The sequence below is a fragment of the Nycticebus coucang genome, chromosome 11 (assembly GCF_027406575.1).
Source record: "Nycticebus coucang isolate mNycCou1 chromosome 11, mNycCou1.pri, whole genome shotgun sequence".
NCBI classification, from domain to species: domain Eukaryota; kingdom Metazoa; phylum Chordata; class Mammalia; order Primates; family Lorisidae; genus Nycticebus; species Nycticebus coucang.
This window is the reverse complement of record NC_069790.1, coordinates 62,064,799-62,084,117: the sequence shown is the minus strand read 5'-3', so window position 1 is coordinate 62,084,117 and position 19,319 is coordinate 62,064,799. Positions and strand designations below refer to the sequence as shown.

Here is a 19,319-nt window from a genome sequence, read left to right as displayed (position 1 = left end):
ACGTTTGGCTTCTTTTCAGGTTTTAGTTCTCTAAATACACTTATGTTTTTTATATATGTATTTATTTCTGATCCACTCTAATGATAAATGATAAATCGATAAAATTAACATTAATGAAAAGTTTAAAACCTTGCATTTTGTATAAGGGACTTTCTGCATTATATTTTATTTAGATTTCTTTCCTATCACTACCTGGTTTAGGGAACATACAGACTAATATAACACAGAAACTAAGCTACCCTGAATAATAATACTAGGTAAATCTTTTCAAATTATATTAACTCAATGAATCCCCAACAATAAAAAAAAAAAAAAACAAATTATATTAACATTTTTGGGGATGGTAAGAACAAACAGGGAAGTCACAGATGCATAAAACAGGAAGGGAACTGAAAATGTATAAGCAAAGTCTTCCACTTTGGATATGGAAAGTCACAACAAATTATTATCTCCTCTCACGAGAAGAAAATGTTAGGTGTTCCACAAAATCTAAATTTTGTCAAGCCCATCAGAAAGCTATGGTTGCAATGTAACCGAATGAAATGAAAAGCCAATTGCAGACTACTCTGGAAGAAACCCTACCATGAGGTGAGTCTGTACCCTTATGTGAGGTTCACTAAGGGCTTCTGACAAGGATTCTGAGCAGAGAAGACACGGGTGAAGACTCCTCTGTGGGGAAATTTGCCTGAGCTTAGTGGTGAAAGAGAAACAAGGTAAACCTTCCCACATTCGCGACTCTGAGTAAGTTTAAGGCAAAGGTTATTTTCCACCGAAAGAGGGGCCACAGCACACTCGCTTCACTTTTGACCCAGCAGCAAGTAAAGGGAGATGTCATCTACAACTGAGACAAGCTCGGGAAGGTTGAGAAAGCCCCCCTCCAGAGGCACAGGTGCACAGGAGTGCCAGATTAACATGTGCATGACTTTCAATGTGGAAAAAACTTTCACACACAAGGAACTAACCGCACAGTCTCACGAGGCAGCTGTCTACCACCGGAGACAGAGGCACTGCCTCTTGGCCTTTGGCTAAGATCATGTGTGGAAAAAAGACACCCCTGTCCTCTTCTGTCCAGGTGGCAGGTACACAAAGCCCGTACAAATCTCAAAACAAACACAATGAGACAAAACCCCTCACAGGCACATACTCAGGGACTTTTAACGTGAAACAACACAAGAGCAATATACTTATGGGCTAGAAGAATACGGAGAGATAGCCCTTGATAATGCAGGCATGAACCAATTATAATGACAGTCTGCATTCTCCGCTTCCCCTCATCCCCTCCTCCTCCCTCTCCCTCTTCCTATGCCCCTATCCTAGAGCCTCTCCCACAATTAGCCTTCCCCTTCCCTCCAGGTCTCAGAGGACCCCTTTCTAGTCCAATTTATCTTGGCCAGCAACCATCATGGAACCGTTGGTACCATTCCTGCCAGTGGACCCCCCCAGGCTGCTCACATCTGCCCCCCAGCTCCTCATTCCTCTGGGCTTTTCCCTCTCTGGGGGTGGCTTTCTGGGCCCCCCGCTGCTTGCCCCTTCTGCAGCCTCTCCTGGCTCTAGGGGCCCTGTTCTCCCCCCTGGTGGCTGGGGCTGCTCCTGGGGTGCTGGTGGAGCTGGGGCGTGGGGGCTCTGGGGCTGCCAGTGCAGGGTCATTGGATGATGGGGGCACAGTGTCTGCTGGGGCTGCACACGTTTGTGCCCTTCACCACCAAACTGTCGACCTTCTGCGTTTACCTTTTGCTGAAGAGGCAGATCCTAAGGCCTGGATTCGGCTAGCCCAGGTAAAGAGGAAGATCCTGGTGCTGGATCTGGGTGAGACACTTATTCATTCCCACCATGATGGTCCTGATACCCACAGTCCAGCCTGGAATGCCTCCTGATTTCATCCTCAAGAAGACCAACATCCTGTCCGTTTTGTTTTTTGTTGTTGTTGTTTGTTTATTTGTTTGTTTTTCAGTTTTTGGCCCAGGCTGGGTTTGAACCCGCCACCTCCTGTATATGGGGCCTTCACCCTACTCCTTTGAGCCACAGGCACCGCCCCCTGTCCGGTTTTTTATAGGTAAGAGGCCCCATGTAGATTTCTTAGAAAAGCTGAGCCAGTGGTATGAGCTGGTGGTGTTTACACTATGGAGATCTATGGCTCTGCTGTGGCAGATAATCTGGACAGTAGCAGAAGCAGTCTCAAAAGGAGATAATGCAGACAGCACTGCAGCTTGGAGCTGGGCAGCTACATCAAGGACCTCTCTGTGGTCCATAGTGACCTCTCCAGCTCTGTGACCCTGGATGACTCCCCGAGGGCTTACAAGAGGCATCCAGACAATGCCATCCCCATCAAATCCTGGTTCAATGATCCCAGTGGCACAGCCCTTCTCAACCTGCTCCCTATGAGGGATGTCCTCAGGTTCACAGCTGGTGTTCTCTCCTGTGCTGAGCCGAAACCTCCACCAACATAGGCTCTGGTGACAGCTGCTCCCCCTCCTCCTGAGTTGGGGTGGGGAGATATGGAGGGTAAGCCCTTGGGATACTGTCTGATGCCCTGTCCAATGTGAAGACTGGCTGAGCAGGGGCTGCTCCTCCCATCCTCCCTGTCCTGGGAGCCCTGTACTCCTCTTGGAGTCTGGACCTACAGGTGGGCCAGACTCTGAAGCAGCCTCACTCTGACTTGCTGTTCTCACTCCTTGGAAACCTGAGATTGGGACATAGGTGGAGGCTTAGGAGAGGCTACACGGTGTCTGTGGTGGAAAGGCAAGACTGGCCAGAGTGAGAGATGGGCCATGATCCAGGAGGCCCAGAGAGAAGACAAGTCAGCATTGCTGTGATTTGATTTTTTAAAAAAAATCTTGTATAAAACTGATCTAATTATTCACTCCTACTCCAAGGACTTGGTTGGAGGTGGGAGACTGGGATTTTCAGCCACTGGACTTTCCCCAAATTTGTCCCTCCTTATTTTCTCTTTTTCTCTCCCTAGATTTCCTCGGACATGAAACAAGATTTCTCTCTTTTGTTCCTTTCCTCTCTTTTAAACCATGCATTATAACTTTGAAACCAAAATAATAATACTATAATACTAAATATCTAGTATTTAGGGAATAAATAATGACAAAGTAATGCATAGTCTTTTAGAAAATAGAGAGTAAAATACTTCCCAAATTATTTTTTGAAGCAATTATTACCATGGTCCTTGCAATTAATTGAATATTTATGTCTCCCCCAAAATCCATAAGTTGAAACATAACTCTCAATGCGATGGTATTATGAGGTGGCAACTTTGGGAGGTATTTGAGTTGTGTAGTTGGAGCCCACATAAAAAAATTTAGTGCCCTTATAATAAAAGACAAGAACGCTTGCTTCCTTTTTCTACTCTATGCATGTGAGGATACAGTAAGAAGATGGCCATCTGCAAACCAGGAGGTTTCCTCACCAGACACTGAATCTGCAGGTGCCTTGACCTTGGACTTCCCAGCCTCTAGAATTGTTAAAAATAAATGTCTGTTGGTTAAGTCACCCAATCTATGGTGTTCTGTTATAGCAGCTTGCACTGACAGTACTGAGATGATGCAAAAACTTTAAAAGATAACACAGACTATTATCACTCGTGAACACAGATGCAAGGTCCATTACAAATGATAGTAAATCAAATCCATCAACATTTGGAAATAACTAATATATAATTATCCACCAGCATTTATCCTATGAATGCAAAATTTAACACAATAAAATTAATAAAATTTATTTACCACACAAATAGATAATGGGAAAAGAATAAGAATTCAACAGATGCAAAAATGCATCCAAAATTTAACTCTTACATATCATAATTATGTTGTTTAGCTCTTTTTTTTGTTTCTTTTTCTCTCTCCTGCCCTCTACCATTTATCCTTAAAGGGTAAGAATGCGAAGTATTACTCCAGTCTTACCTAACATATATATTTTTTAGTATGTATACTGTAAAAAGATAAAACAGATTCACTTTTACCACTTGCTTTGAAAATACTATGTTTTTCTCTTTATTATTTGTAAGTGTGTGAAATAGCATCTATATATACCATGAGCTACTCTGCATAAGAGCTGATTTACCACATGCCCTTGAAAGACATTTTTTCCCAAAAGCTTTATTTTTTTCTTTCAACTGAGGAAGGCTACAGACTATTAGGGTATGCTTCCTCCATAAATAAATGAGTTATTATCAGAACAAGAGAAGAAAAGCACAAATGTGGGCACACCTGAAAGCCAGGAGGCTGACAAAATTGGACTTTGGATTCTTGGAAGTCCTCTCCCTCTGTCCATTAACAAACAATTCTCTGTTTATTAGACAAACCCATTCTTAGAAGATACATTTATTTATTCACTTTGTGTAACCTCCTCCAGAAACATGGTAATTTCAGTTACTACTTTGTTACCGTTTAGTGGAGGAACATTGGAAACTCCTATTATAATTGTTGATTTTAGGCCAGGCGCGGTGGCTCACTCCTGTAATCCCAGCACTGTGGGAAGCCGAGGTGGGTGAATTGCTAGAGCTCACGAGTTCGGGACCAGCCTGAACAAAAGCGAGATCCTGTCTCTCCTAAAAATGAAAAACTGAGGCAAGAGGATCACTTGAGCCCCAGTTGGAGGTTGCTGTGAGCTATGACACCACAGCATTTTACCCAGGGTGAGAGTTTGAGACTCTGTCTCAAAAATAATAATAATTGTTGATTTTCTTTTTGCAGTTTTGTCCATTTTTGAAACTTTGTGTAAATTTGTCATTATGGCGTTATCTCCGTTAATTTACCCCATTGTTATTATGAAGTAACCTTCTTTATTCCTTTATTCCTATATCTTTGGTCTAAAATCTACTCTACCTTACAGTAACAAAGCCTCTCCAGATTTTTTTGTTGTTGTTGACTAGTGTTAGCATGATACATCTTTTTTACATTCTTTTCTTCTAATTCATTGCGTTTTTATTTTTAAAGTTTGTTTTCATAGTCAACATACAGTTGCATCTTACTCTTTTATCCAAACTGATACTGTCTCTACCATTTAATTCTAGTGTTTAAACTATATATTTAATTTATTATTGGTATGTTTAGATTTGCATTATCTTGCTATTTGTTTTATAATTGTTCATCTAGTTTAGCTTTTTCTGCCTTCTTTTAGATTGAGTAAATTTAATGATTTATCTTTATCTCTTGTTGTCCTATTGACTAAAACACTTTGTTTTATCATCTATTGGCTGATGTGCAGTTTAGAGTATATGTTCCTAACTAATCACAGCCCTCTTTCACTTGTTTTTATACTACTTTATAAACAGTATAAGAATCTTTCAGCAGTATACTGTTGTTTCTTTTTTCCTGGGCTTTATGCTATGTTGTTGTATATTTTATTTATAAGGTTGACATAAACCTCAAAAAATATCCAGAGACATTGTAATAGTATGAATTACTCCTTATAGATTTACCCTTGTAGTTACCATTTCTTCTGTTCATTCTTTTGTGTAGACACACTTTTCTATTTGATGTCAGTTTCCTTTTTTCTACTGATACCCTTTAAGACTTAACATGTGTGTCTGCTAGTGATTCTAGCAGCCTTTGCATGTCTGAAAACATCTATATTTCACCTTCTTTTTAAAAAGATATTTCACTTGGTATAAAATTTTATTTTGACAAGATTTTATTCTTCCAGGAATTTAAAAACATTTCTCCACTGTACTCTCACTTGCAGTTTCCAGTGAGAATTCTTCTGCCACCCTGTTATTTTTTTTCTTCTGTTCATAAATGTATCTTTTTTCTTCTGGATGCTTTAACAGTTTGACTTTGTTCCTGGTTTTGAAAAATTTTATTATAAGGAGGCTTAGTGTAATTTTCTGTTCTTGAGGTTTATTGGTAGATTTCTGTTCTTGAGGTTTATTGGTAGATCTGTATGTTTATAGTGTTTAGAAAGTGAGAAAATTTTTCTGCCACTGTATTTTCAAATAGTCCCTCGTTCTTCAGAGACTCCAATTACATATTGCTCAATGGTCACTATCTCTTCTTTACTTTGTGAGCATGCAGAATACAGTTATGTCTCCTTAATGCTCGTCTCTGCTAATTCCAGCATCTGTGTCAGTTCTGTATAGATTCCAGTAGTTGATTATTTTCTTCACTGTTGGCTGTGCTTTCCTGCTTCTTTGCATGCCTGGTAATCTTTGAGTGGATGCTATGTATCAGTAATTTTTCCTTGTTTCTGCTGGCTATTTTTTGTATTGCATGTCCTAGAGTTTGGTCTTGTGATTCAGCTAAATTACTTGCAATCAGTTTTATACATTTACTTCTTGCCTTTATGATCTGGTAGGCTAGTCTGAAATTGTGCTCAATCCATGACCAATTATTCTGAACTGAAACAAGACTTCCCTAAATTCGTTACTCTATGTCTTATGACTTTTTCCAGTTTTGTTGGTGAGAATAGGAACTGTTCCTTGTCTTACATGAATGCTGGGCACTATTCCTTCTTGTTTGTGTTGTTTTCTGGATTTTAAAATTTATTTCACCTGACTCTTTTCCTGGCCTGGAGTAGTTTCCACACACAGATGCATTGATCAATACACCGAGAATGTGAGCCAGATTTCTGGTATTTTTTTCTCTATGAAGACTTGAACATACCTAGCCCTGGATAAGTAGAATGCATGGCAAGATGTCTTTAAATAAATTATCTTCTTCCAGTTTTCTGTGTTTGTTAAAATGTTTTGACTTTGCTAATTCCCTCAAAACAAGAAATCTCTTAACTATCCCTGCATGGTTCCAAAGTATGTTGTGTGCGCCCTTGTTAAGTAAGTCAGCACTATTTTGTAGAAGGGTTTGCTTACTTTCTATCTCTCTTGATAGGAAAATAATTGATTTGTACATTGCTGACCCCACAATAGGAATAGTAGAAATTAGGATAGTAAGAATTAATAGTATTGGTTGTTAGATGAACAAGATAGAATTCTCAATCATTTCTATAACCCAGAAATAAAAATATAGTCTTAGAATCTAGGAGGCTGGTAAAAGAAAGAGGTGTACCCTAAATTTTCAAAGAAGATTCCAAAAATGAGTTAAGTATCAATTGTTTTGAGGAAATGAATCAATTTCCTCACTTAGCTTATACAAGTTTAATGTTCTGGTAATACCAACTATCAAATAAATATAATATATAGTAGTTCATGTTCAGTACTAACTGAGAGAGGAAAAGAAAAAACCTCTTCCAAAACACTCATCTTCTCTCTGACATGGTGAAACTGCATTTTATGTGTACTCTTAAATTGTGTAGGATAACTTCCAAAAGATCTGTTGTAAGACAAACCCTCATTTTAAGAACTAGGTTATCGAGCATATGGGGTCTGAAGAAGTGTGAGTAGAAAGAACAAATAAATGGGAATTTTATAACCCTTTCTTTTTCTGTCTTCTAAACAAGGCTATCTACCCTTTAATGCTCAGATCTCTGCTGTTTATAAGCTCTAGGGAACTATTGAGATTTTTTTTCCTGATCACACAGGAGTATAATTTTATTTCTTGAAAATTTTTTTATTTTTTGGTGGCATCTGAGATATATGTCAAGAATTGGATTCTGGTTGACTCCACTGTTCTCCCTGTAGTTGTTCCTAGTTCTGTGGCGTTATTGTTCTTTGTACTCAGAATATTCTCCCTTTGAAATGCTGTTCTGCCTCCATCTTGAGATACTTTGCTCAGATTCACTTATCTGGTCATCATCTCCCATGAATATGTTCTCTTTCAGGAATGAAACTGATGATTTAAAGTTCGTTCTTTGCTCTATGGGTGGGAAATAGTCTGCTATGGTATTAATAACTCACTTGATAGCTGCACAGTTTTCCCATACCTGGGAAATATCTTTTACATTTGATTTGGAAAATGAAAACAAATCAAACAGGTATAGGTGTTAGAGTGGATAAAAATCCCTTAGTATGAGCTAAGAGAGGCTAATCTTCAAACACCTTCCCAGTTCAGGATTAAGCCCCACACCTCAAGTTGTTCATTTGATTGTGGCTGTTTCTCAATTTATTCAATATCATTAGGTGTTGTTAGTGGCAGATTCTAAAGCAGAAATCCAAATAGCTAATGACCAGCATCCAATGTGCATCTAAGTCAATTGTTTTAGAGAAAAGATTAATTAAAAGAAGTAGTAAAAAAATAAAATAAAATAAAACAGCAAAAAAAAAAAGAAGTAGTAGCTTAACTTAAATTAAACAAGGCCAAACCTCTATCCTGAATTTAAATTTCTGAGCCATTTCTGGATCAGATACAGATAGAAATATGCAGTTGATAAATATCCCTAACCAAAAAGAAAAATGAATTAAGAATCACATTTAGAACTTGGATCTAAATCTTTCACCATTAAAGATGCTCTCTACGAAAACGAGCTCATTCCATTCAGTGTGTTTAAAAAAGTATCAATTTTATAGGTGAGGAGCAAGGACAAGTGGGCAGAAAAAGGTACACCCATCACCTCCTCTCCCTTGATGCCTATTCATATAGTGCATACTTTTCCCTGTTTATTTCTCTACAGGTACAAAGATGATGGCAGTTATATAGCCAGCATCATCCCAGCAAGGACTGGGGTACAGCTTTACGGCACATTTCTGCAGTGACTGTAATAGGCTTGGAAAAATAACCTAGTTGACAACTACATTTATCTACTAAATTTATCTTGGAGCAGAAAAGAGCATGGTTAGAGAAGATACTTTTACTCTCCCTCTCCAGAAAGTCATTTCTGCTCCCTCTCTGGAAAGTCATTTCTGCACTCAGGATTAAGTTTCATAAGGAGTCTTGGAGATAGAAAAGGATGCATGACTTATTTATAGTATCCTCTATGTTTTTCTTGTTTTTCCACAGAGATTGAAAGAATTAAAGCAACGGGAATTTGCTCGAAATGTAGCTTCCAAGTCATGGAAAGATGAGAAGAAACAAGAAAAAGCACTTAAACGACTTCATCAGCTGGCTGAGTTAAGGCAGCAATCAGAATGGTAGGAATTAGAGGTGTCTGGGATCATTCCGAACTCTTTCCAACCTGTGGGAAAATTTCAAAGATAAATCTACTTGGTTCACTGTAACAATGTAAACAATAATTAACCAACAGATATGTTGGAAGGCAAATGTTTCTAATAGTTAAAAGCTCCTATGGTAATTACATTTGGCACCAAATTTCTTCCTTCTCAGTATTGTTAATTTTAATGTACTCTATAATGAAATGATTCAAGAATGATTCTGACACACTACTATTTATTCTATCTAATTAACTTGAATTGAATGATAGTTTCTTAATTTTTTTGAGGGTATAATAAAAATCTTATAAAACATAAATAGCAAAGCATCTAATGGTGGGGAAATAAACCTTCTGTACATTCTCCTATAAACACTTTAACCTAGAATAAAGCCATTATCACTGTCTGGCTGGCAAACAAGATGTAATTAATGAAGTTAATTTACCACATAGTGCCATTTAATTTGATAATTATGATATAACAAGCTTTACACTAATACATTCTTGTAGCTGAAAAATAGCAGTTTTACAAAAGCTTGGAACCACTGAATGTTTCAAAGTTGTTACCTGAAATGCAATTAAATTTTCAGATTGTGACTTGTGCTCATATGAGTCATAAGGCAAATCAGGAATGTAGCTAATTAGTGTACTTGACAGAAACCTGATAAATTGTGAAATTTATAGCTCTGTGCCAAGAATTATGGAAAATAATATACTATAAATATTATAGCAGTGAGTGGCTCAATTATATCACCACAGAATATTAGACTTTAAATGTGATTCCAAGGAAATATTTATTTTTTAGGATTAATTATGAGTAAAAATACAATTATTAAGCTTGCATACATTTATGTTTTTGTAACTCCTAGAATAATTAACGTATGAAAATAATAAAAGATAATCTTATTAAAAATAAATAAGAAATTTAAAACAAAGAAAAATAAAGATATAACATATATCCCCATTTTGCATGCAAAATATTTAGCCTCTGGAGTCCCGTATAATCACAAAAGCAACAAATGCATTTGATCCTCAGGTCAAATGGGGTAAGTTCCACCATAGAGATATGTCCTTTAGACAGGTCCTTTGAGGCCACAGCTGTAAATCTGAATAATCTTCACAAACATAATTTTTGGCTTGGTACCTGTAGCTTGGTGGCTAGGGCACTGGCCACATACACCAGGCCTGGCAGTTTCGATCCCAATCCATGCCTGCTAAAGACAACAGTGACAACTACAACAAAAAAGTAGCCGGGCATTGTGACAGGCACCTGTAGTCCCAGCTACTTGGGTGGCTGAGGCAAGAGAATTGCTTAAGCCCAAGAGTTTGAGGTTGCTGTGAGCTGTGACACCACGGCACTCTACCAAGGGTGATACAGTGAAACTGTCTTGAAAAAAAAAACAAAAACAAAAAACATAACTTTGGTTGTTTTGATTTTATGAAAGTTGTTGTCACACTTATGCATTTCTACTCACCCAATCTGTATTTTCTTCTGGGAGAAATTAAAAAAAGATTAGAGAACTTTCATAAGGATGATAGTGATGATGATGATGATGATGATTTTGTATAGAAGTCTAAGATTGCCAGAGCTACCCAGTACGGGCCTTCAAAATTAAAAGGTTTACTGTGGCTCAGTTGGTAAGGCGCCGGCCCCATATACCGAGGGCTGCGGGTTCAAACCCGGCCCCGGCTGAACTGCAACAAAAAAATAGCCGGGCATTGTGGCGGGCGCCTGTAGTCCCACCTGCTCGGGAGGCTGAGGCAAGAGAATCGCTTAAGCCTAGGAGTTGGAGGTTGCTGTGAGCTGTGTGATGCCATGGCACTCTACTGAGGGCCATAAAGTGAGACTCTGTCTCTACAAAAAAAAAAAAAAAAAGGTTTACTCTTAAGTTTCAGCTATCCCTCTTGAAACCTTATCTACTAAACAAGCACGAACCTAACCATATCTAGGTTGCTGTCCTATATAAAAGTAGGTAAGTTCTCTAGGTCACAATGCATCTATATTGCAGGAAAAAAGAAAAGTGTTATCTATCTGGATATGGAAATTGGAACTAGGACAATTATTTCATTTTCTTTCCCTATTCACCACCTTCTCTCCAGCCAATTGCTATCTCTGCTTAAACAGCTTCATGATTGAAGGGAATTCACGTAAGAGGATTATGAAATATTTTTATTTTGGCAGCTTAATTGATAAATGGAATTTAAAAATTAAAGACAAAAATATTGTAGGCATTACCTCCCTCCTGGACAACCTTTTTGTGTCCTTTATCTTCAGAATGAAGGCTTCTGAGTAGGATGATCCAGAGAACAAGATCTTTCTATGACACTGTGGATAAGAAAGGTTAACTTCTGGTAGTAAGAATATTTGAAAAAATGATGGCAGAAAACTGGTAATGGACCTTATAAGGAATAGTCAACTTTGGCCACCTGTTAGGTAGTTTCTACTTTTTGCAAAAGTGGTTCCTCAGGAAGACCAGTTATTGTATGAGTAGATATCCACTCTGTGTATGTGAACTGCTCATATGAATTAGTCTAAACACAGTATGTCTTGATATGGAGAATTTTCCAAAAATTAAAAATTTGGTGGTGGGACCACACCTATGGTGCATCTTATAAGGGTACATGTGAAACTTACTAAATGTAGAATATAAATGTTTTAATACAATTACTAAGAAAAATCCAGAAAGGCTATGTTAACCAGTGTGATGAAAATATTTCTAATTGTATATAAAACCAGCACATTGTAAAAAAAAAAAAAAATTAAAAATTTGAGATTGTCAATTCTGAGAATACGATTTCTTATTTAAGAACAAGATAATGTGAGACATTACGAAATGATACCATTTAAAGAAATCGTATCATTTTGTGTGGGAAATTAAGATACTTGAGATTCACTCTCTTAGAAAATTTCAAATAAACAATACAGTATTATTTACTATAGTATATGTTATTTCCTATTTTGAAGTACACTATTTTGTACAGGAGAGAGTGAATTAAACTGTGTAATTGTTAAGTTGCAGAGTGTTACAATTTTGGGAGAACTATTTGAATGGACAATCCATTAATAAGAATGAAAGGGATAACTATAAAGTCCCTTTCTTACTAGCCATTATTAAGCTTTCTTTACAGAGATTGGAATGGTGGATGCCAATACCTGATATATGGGGAAAATGGGAAGATCTTAATCAAAGCGTATAAACTCTCAGATATAAATAAGTTCTGAGAATCTAATATAGAGCAGAATGACTATAGTAAATAATACTGTATTGTTTATTTGAAATTTTCTAAGAGAGCGAATCTCAAGTATCTTAATTTCCCACACACAAAATGGTAAGTGGTAACTGTGTGTATGATGGATGTGCCAATTAACTTACTGGGGCCATCATTTCACAATGTGTACATATATAAAATTATCACATTACAGGCATTGAATGTGCACGTTTTTATTTTTTAATTATGCCTCAATAAAGCTATAAAAATTAAAGCTTTAATAATAATATACAAACTTGTATGAAAATAATAGAATTTAAAAGACCATAGAGAGAAAATTAGGATTTTCCAAAATATTAAAGTAAACTAGATTTAAGAAAAAGGGAATTAAAGGTCATAAAACAATAATATTAAAAAAATTAAAGCAGGAAAATAAAAGATATTAAAGATTAGCAATTAGGTTAAAAAGTTAAAGCTTATGAAAAATCTATAACCATAAATGCAGATTAGATTGTAAAATGAGAATAAGAATTAAGAACAAGAAGTTGATAAAAATATAATACAAAAACAATCAGACCAAAGAGGTTTAAAAATATTTAAAAGAATGCAAAAGAAGGAAGAAGTTTCATATTAGAGAAATAAATGGCAAAATAAAATAGCAATAGAAAATAACATTTAAATTAACACAAATCAAAGCAAGAAAATGCACAAAATAGTATCAGGACAATAAACAAGAATATCATTAAGAAAAGTGTGCGTAGAAAATATAATAAAGAAATACTAAAATATCTTTGTAATAATAGACTCGGGAAGAGAAGAATAGTTATGTCCATCTAGCAGACTTTTGAAGTAATTTCTGCTGAGTTTAACACAGGTAATAATAGCAGATTGATTGACGTTCTTGGAGAAGGTAACTTAATTCAGGAGTATAGTTTCTACTTAATCCAGAGTGTGGCTGCAAAGATGAAAAAGAATCACTTTGGCACCAAGTCAAAGTTCAGTACCGCAGCTGTCCGAGCCTTCTATTCTCAGGCTCCTTCTATCCTCAGGCTGCAGACACTTTAAAAGACCAATAATATTGTAGTAAGCCTGTATGTTCCTTATTTTTCTTTATGCTTAAAATAAATATTTGATAACCCACACACTATCTTAGTGTTCCTCCCCCATTTATCATGTTAAATATGCCTAAAGCCTTCTGTCAACATGAAAAGATGATTCACAAAAGGGAGATTAATGTAAGAAATATTGAGAGAGTTTTCATTGGGAAACAGTTATTGTACGGAAGAGAATATAGATTTAGAAAATGTCTAAATTTCTTTACTTTTCTGTAAGATTTGAGGAACACTGCAAATCTAAAGCTACAGCCATTAATTCATGATGAGGAGATAAACTGAAATCCTAAATGGGGGCTGAAGTTATTGTTTGTAAATTAAAATCCATATGGACATGGATTTTAACCAGCAAACTGAATATTGTAAAAACTAGAGTCAATAAAACAGAAATTTAATACTAGAACATATCCCATTGAGAACAGCAAAAGACTAACGATGAATAGAGAACTGAGTACGTACTAAGGTAAATTCTCAAGAAAGCCAATAATTTCAACATATAAATTCTAGGACAAGAAACTAGGTTAGGGATGGAGCAATAATCAGAGAAACCAGAGACAAAAATATCACTAAGCAATCAGAGGCAAAAACAAACTAAGCTGATGAAATTTAAATTGAAAGGGCCCTAGAAATACTAGTAAAAATTAAGCCAAATAAACCAATCTGTACCTATGTTCTGATAAAATACTATAGATAAATAAAATATCTAATAAATATAATAATATTTATGTAACAAATATAATAAATACGTCATAATACATAAAAAGGAAAAATTTTTAAATCCTTAAAGACACACAAGCAGTTGCATTCCAAAAATGAATAAAAGGAAGCTAATTAATTGTGTGTGCAATATTACACATGTAGAGGCAATGAAGCAAAGTGCAGGAAATCTGGTAGACAAAGGAGTGTGACTCTGGTGTTCTAGGCTGATTGGCCAAATAATCTTAAGTGAAGCTTCTCCATTAGAATTTGACCTACATGTACAGATGATATAAGTTGTTTTAGTATCTTATATTAAAGCAACAAATGAATGGATAAAAGTAAAATAAAAATCTAAAATTTAAGAAAGCACACACAGACCAGCACCTGTGGCTCAAGGAGTAGGGTGCCGGCCTCATATACCAGAGGTGGTGGGTTCAAACCTGGCCCCAGCCAAAAACTGCAAACAAAATAAAAAATAATAATGACAAAAAAAAACAAAAAAAAAAAACACGTTGAGCATGTGGGACAAGCAAAGAAACCAACAATGAGATAAATGATGTGATGTATGTGGACTTCCTCCCAGTGGTGCCTTATTTTCTTTATATATATTGGCATTTCTGTTTTTGGTAGGACTTATTTATGCAGCTCAGTAAGTGAATAATCTTTTTATACTTTAAAAGATAAAACACAGACATTCACAAATGGTGAAAAAATATATTGGTTAGAAAGGAACAAAGAAAAATATTTTAAAATCATCACTGAAGACATTGAAATGGCTTATAAATGTGTGTACTCCATTAGACATGGAACTACTCAAATTAGTGACAAATCATGGGGAAAAACTAATTGTTCTGTTTCAAAGCAGCAAACAAGAAGAAATTTTAAAACTGAGAAACCCAGAAACTATACCATGCCAGAACCTGTGCCAAAAATCAAACTTAATTTTTTTTTAAAAAAAATGACTTTTAATTTATTTAATTAGTTATTTAATGTTTATGCACTGTTTGGAAAAACACTTAGTAATGCTAAATCTCTATTCCAAAGCATTGATAGCTTCTGGGTGACCTAATTCTCTATTCCAAAGCATTGATAGCTTCTGGGTGACATATTGATGCAAATGACTTGTTTCCTTTTGCAGCTATAGCATGAACATATTCACTTGCTGTTGCTTTTTAGTAATTTTGAAATACTACACTCAAACAATCATTTTAGAAATAGCAACTATAAAAGTTAAACTGAGCTGTGTAAGCACATATAAAATGGTTATAATACAGAAGATGTAGTTTATAAACTGTAAAATAATATATCATTAGAAACACCATGAACCTACAAATACAAGTCCAAATATAATATGTTAATCATGTAAATATTTATTATATTTCAGTGTTTCTGGAAATGGACCAGCATACAAAGCCCCCAGGGTAACCACAGAAAAACAACTCCAGCAAGGAATTTTCACAGTTAAGAACTGCAGAAAGGTATCCTGCACGAAAAGCACGCTTCTCCTTAAAGGCAAAAGTCTCCCCAGAAGCACTTCAGACAAACAGCGATCCACCATGCCAAATCGACTCCAGTTACAAACAGACAGACGTTATCTGTTTGGAAATCGGTTATCACAAACATCTTCAGATCTGAGCAATGTAAATCACAGGACAGGAGTATCATTTTCTTTTTCCAAAAAAGTGCATCTAAAATTAGAATCTTCAGCGTCAGTTTTCAGTGAGAACACAGAAGAAACTCATGATTGCAACAAGTCATCCCTTTTTAAAACAAAAAAATCTGTGGAGAAATGCAAGTGCCGCACGTTTGCAAATGACAATACACACCTTACTAAGGAAAAAGATGCAAATATCTCAGTGAGCCATCTGGAAAGGGTTTTACATAATACCTTCTCTATAAACTCTAAAATTTGGCAAGACAAAAATGACTCTGTTGATGGAACATTGAAAGACTCCATTGGCATTCATGCTTCATTGTCTAAATCTAACATTCACCTTTCAGATGTGGATTTTACTCCTTCCAGTAGAGAAAAAGAAAGCAGAAACTCAATGAAGAACACTTCAGGAAATCACATATATCATCCATGCCAAGCAAATGCTTCCTTCAGCCCACCAGCCACTTACAAGCACAGTGATGCCAGAAGATTTGAATGCCCGGATGAGTTTTCATCACCAGAGCCAACTGAAAAAAACAGTACCATGTATCAGAATCCAAATTCCGGAATGGAGAACAGAGAAACATCTTCAGATAAAACAGAAAGAGTTAGCAAAAATGTTCAAAGACTTGTAAGAGAAGTGGCATCCAAACCATTACCTTTTCTCCACGTACAAAGCAAGGATGGCCACACCACCCTTCAATGGCCTACAGAACTCCTGCTCTTTACAAAAACAAAACCGTGTATCTCTTACGGCTGCAACCCATTATATTTTGATTTTAAGCTGTCTCGGAACACAAAGGATGACCCTAATCTCCAGGACTTAAAAACAGAATTGGGTAAGGAACCCCTGGAAATGAAGAATAACATAGAGAGCCAGGTCTCAGGTTTAATAAACGACCAACAAAAATTGATCCAAGAAGATAACCAGTCTCTGAAACCAAAGATGATGATAGCTAACCAGGATTGGGAAGATTTCCAGAGAAAACCTAATTTGGGCTGCAGTGATGCTGAGCCAAATAAGAGTGAACATAATTTTAGTGCAAATCAGTTGCAAGTGAAAAATCCTGAAGTGCCTGCTTACCTTGATAAGTCTCTAAAGGATTGTGTCGGAGAAAATAATGATAATAGCGATAATGAACTCAAGGAACCTTCAGGGACCCATTGGCAAAGCTGCCAGAGGGTAGTTTTAAATGATGCAAATGAGGGCCTGGCTTTTCCTCCCTACATCTCTAGAACTAAAAAGCATAAACTGATCCCCTGTGATGCTCATTCAGAGTTTGAAGACGAAAGCCAATTCAACTGTAATTCTAGTCCTTATACAGTGGGTGATCACAGCAACCCCAGGAAGGACCTCAGTGCAGTTTTGACTAGTAACCACATCAGCATGGCCAGGCACATTTCTAGATGTGGAAACCAAAGTCACAAGACGTGGTCCCTAAAATCTTCTCTGAATGGACATTCTAGCCCTGCGGACACATCCCCTAGCAAAATGTCCAGCTTGAGAAGTACTTATTCAAGTCATAGGTTCAATGATAATGGCAACAGTAATCTGCTCTGCTTTTGTAAAAGAGAACACAACTCAGTTGAAAAACACAAATGGAAACGCAGAAAGCACAATTGCCTCTACTTGTCCGACGAGATGAAGAGCAACCGGCCGCAGCTGGAAACACAGAAGGAAAGGATCTGCAAATTGTGGGAATCATTTAAAAATGAGAAATACTGCAAACATAGACATTGCCAATGCAGAGAGAGACATAAACTGGGGAAAAATCAACAACAAATTTCAGGGACAAAATCTACTAGAATCATCCATTGTGATTCTGATTCTAGCTCACAGGTTTCCTCTGCTGATGGCAGTGAAAAGTCACCTAATTGCCGTGGACCTCAGCACAGCAGATTAGGCTCTGACTCAAGAGAGAGAATTTATTACTTAAATAAAAGCAAGGGAAATCTTGAGTCTTTGGACAGCCCTCACATTTGTGATATGGGATCAGTCAAGCCCGTGCAGTGTAACTCTGGGAATAGCAGCTGCCTTCCAAGAAACTGTTCCAGTGGCCCTTCAGAAACCCCACAGTTGAACATTACAAAAAGCGAGAAGACTCTCCTGACAGCCAAAAGCCTTTTAGAACGAGTACAAGCCAAGAAGTGTCAGGAACAAACAATTAATTTTGAGGTCTCTTCAAACAATTGTAAAAATGAATTAGAGGCTCATCCACAAAGCCAGTGCACAATTCAACGTCTACCACTGGGCTGTAACACACCAGAATTGCCTTTGTCTGAAAAAAGACAGTATACAAGTAAAAGAAGAAATGATAAAGGCAGTGTCATTTCAAGGACTACTGAGAAAGATGAAATCAAAAGTTCACAGACAAGAAATATTACCATTTTAGCAGACACTGATACTGATAACCATCTTTCTAAAGGCGTAATTCACATGGTAACAGAGTCTCAGCCACTAAACGTGAAAAGGAACCCAACAACAAAAGAACAAACAAAACCTTTAATTAGTGAAGTCCAGCCTTTTATTCAAAGCTGTGACCCCGCCCCAAATGATTTCCCTGGTGCTTTTCCATCTCAGAGATATACTGGTTTTACCAATTCAAGAGAGACCAAAGAGGACCAAATAAATGTAGACTTACAGGATGTAAGCACGCATATGAATCACGTAGAAGGAAATATCAACTCTTACTATGACAGAACTATGCAGAAGTCTGACAAAGTGGAAGACGAATTAGAGATGTGTCATAAATCTCTCTCTCCCCCTTTAATTCAACAGCCCCTAACGTTTTCTCCTGATGAAATAGATAAGTACAAGTTCCTACAGCTCCAAGCCCAGCAGCATATGCAGAAACAGCTCCTATCAAAGCACCTGCGAGTTGTGCCTGCCGCCGGACTGACTGCCTTCTCCCCGGCCTCCGCAGTGCAGACAGTGCCAGTTCACCAGCACGCGTCTATCACCACCATCCACCACACCTTCCTGCAGCATTTTGCTGTTTCTGCTTCCATAAGTTCTCACAGCAGTCACCTCCCTATTGCTCATCTGCATACCCTGTCACAGCCACATTTCGCTCCCATCTCCTTCTCAACTCTGACTCCAACCTTTATCCCTGCACACCCGACTTTCCTAGCAGGTCCTCCCCTGCATTTTGTTGCTGCCCCCTTCCACTCATCACACATAACACTCCAGCCCCTGCCCTCGACAGCATTTATCCCCACATTATTTGGCCCTCACTTAAATCCAGCCACAACTTCTATCATCCACTTGAATCCTTTAATCCAACCAGCGTTCCAAGGTCAAGATCTTTGCCGTCATTCTTGCTCCACTCAGATGCAACATGGAATGAAAGAGGCCTTAAATGTCTCAGCGCAACTGAAGTAACAGGTGTTAGAGTCCCACTTGTGGATAAACAAAACAAATTATCCCCACCTACCAAATGATACATTTAAAGTGGTCTGATTATAAGATTTACAATATTACTGCCAAATCAAAATGCGACCAATATGTATATATGAAATGAATTTACCAATATCCGAATAAGAATGTTTTAAGAATTTCTTTTAGCTTGCAAAAATAACAGGCAAATACAAGTTTATGGAATGGTAGAGGCAAAAATGTAAAAGATTTATTTTGGTTAAGTTCTCACATAATGTTATAA

At 37.1% G+C, this 19,319-nt stretch overlaps 1 protein-coding gene and 1 pseudogene across 1 annotated transcript in view; both read left to right on the top strand.

Moving 5' to 3' along the window:
* ZNF804B (zinc finger protein 804B) overlaps positions 1 to 19,042 on the top strand; it is a 552,310-nt gene extending 533,268 nt beyond the window's left edge. Inside the window, exons 3-4 of the mRNA XM_053608698.1 lie at positions 8,838 to 8,968; positions 15,391 to 19,042. Coding sequence (XP_053464673.1) covers positions 8,838 to 8,968; positions 15,391 to 19,042 — 3,783 coding nt within the window. The remainder of the gene's footprint in view (positions 1 to 8,837; positions 8,969 to 15,390) is intronic.
* Positions 1,651 to 2,457, top strand: LOC128598809 (CTD nuclear envelope phosphatase 1-like; annotated as a pseudogene).
* Positions 19,043 to 19,319: the final 277 nt, after the last annotated feature.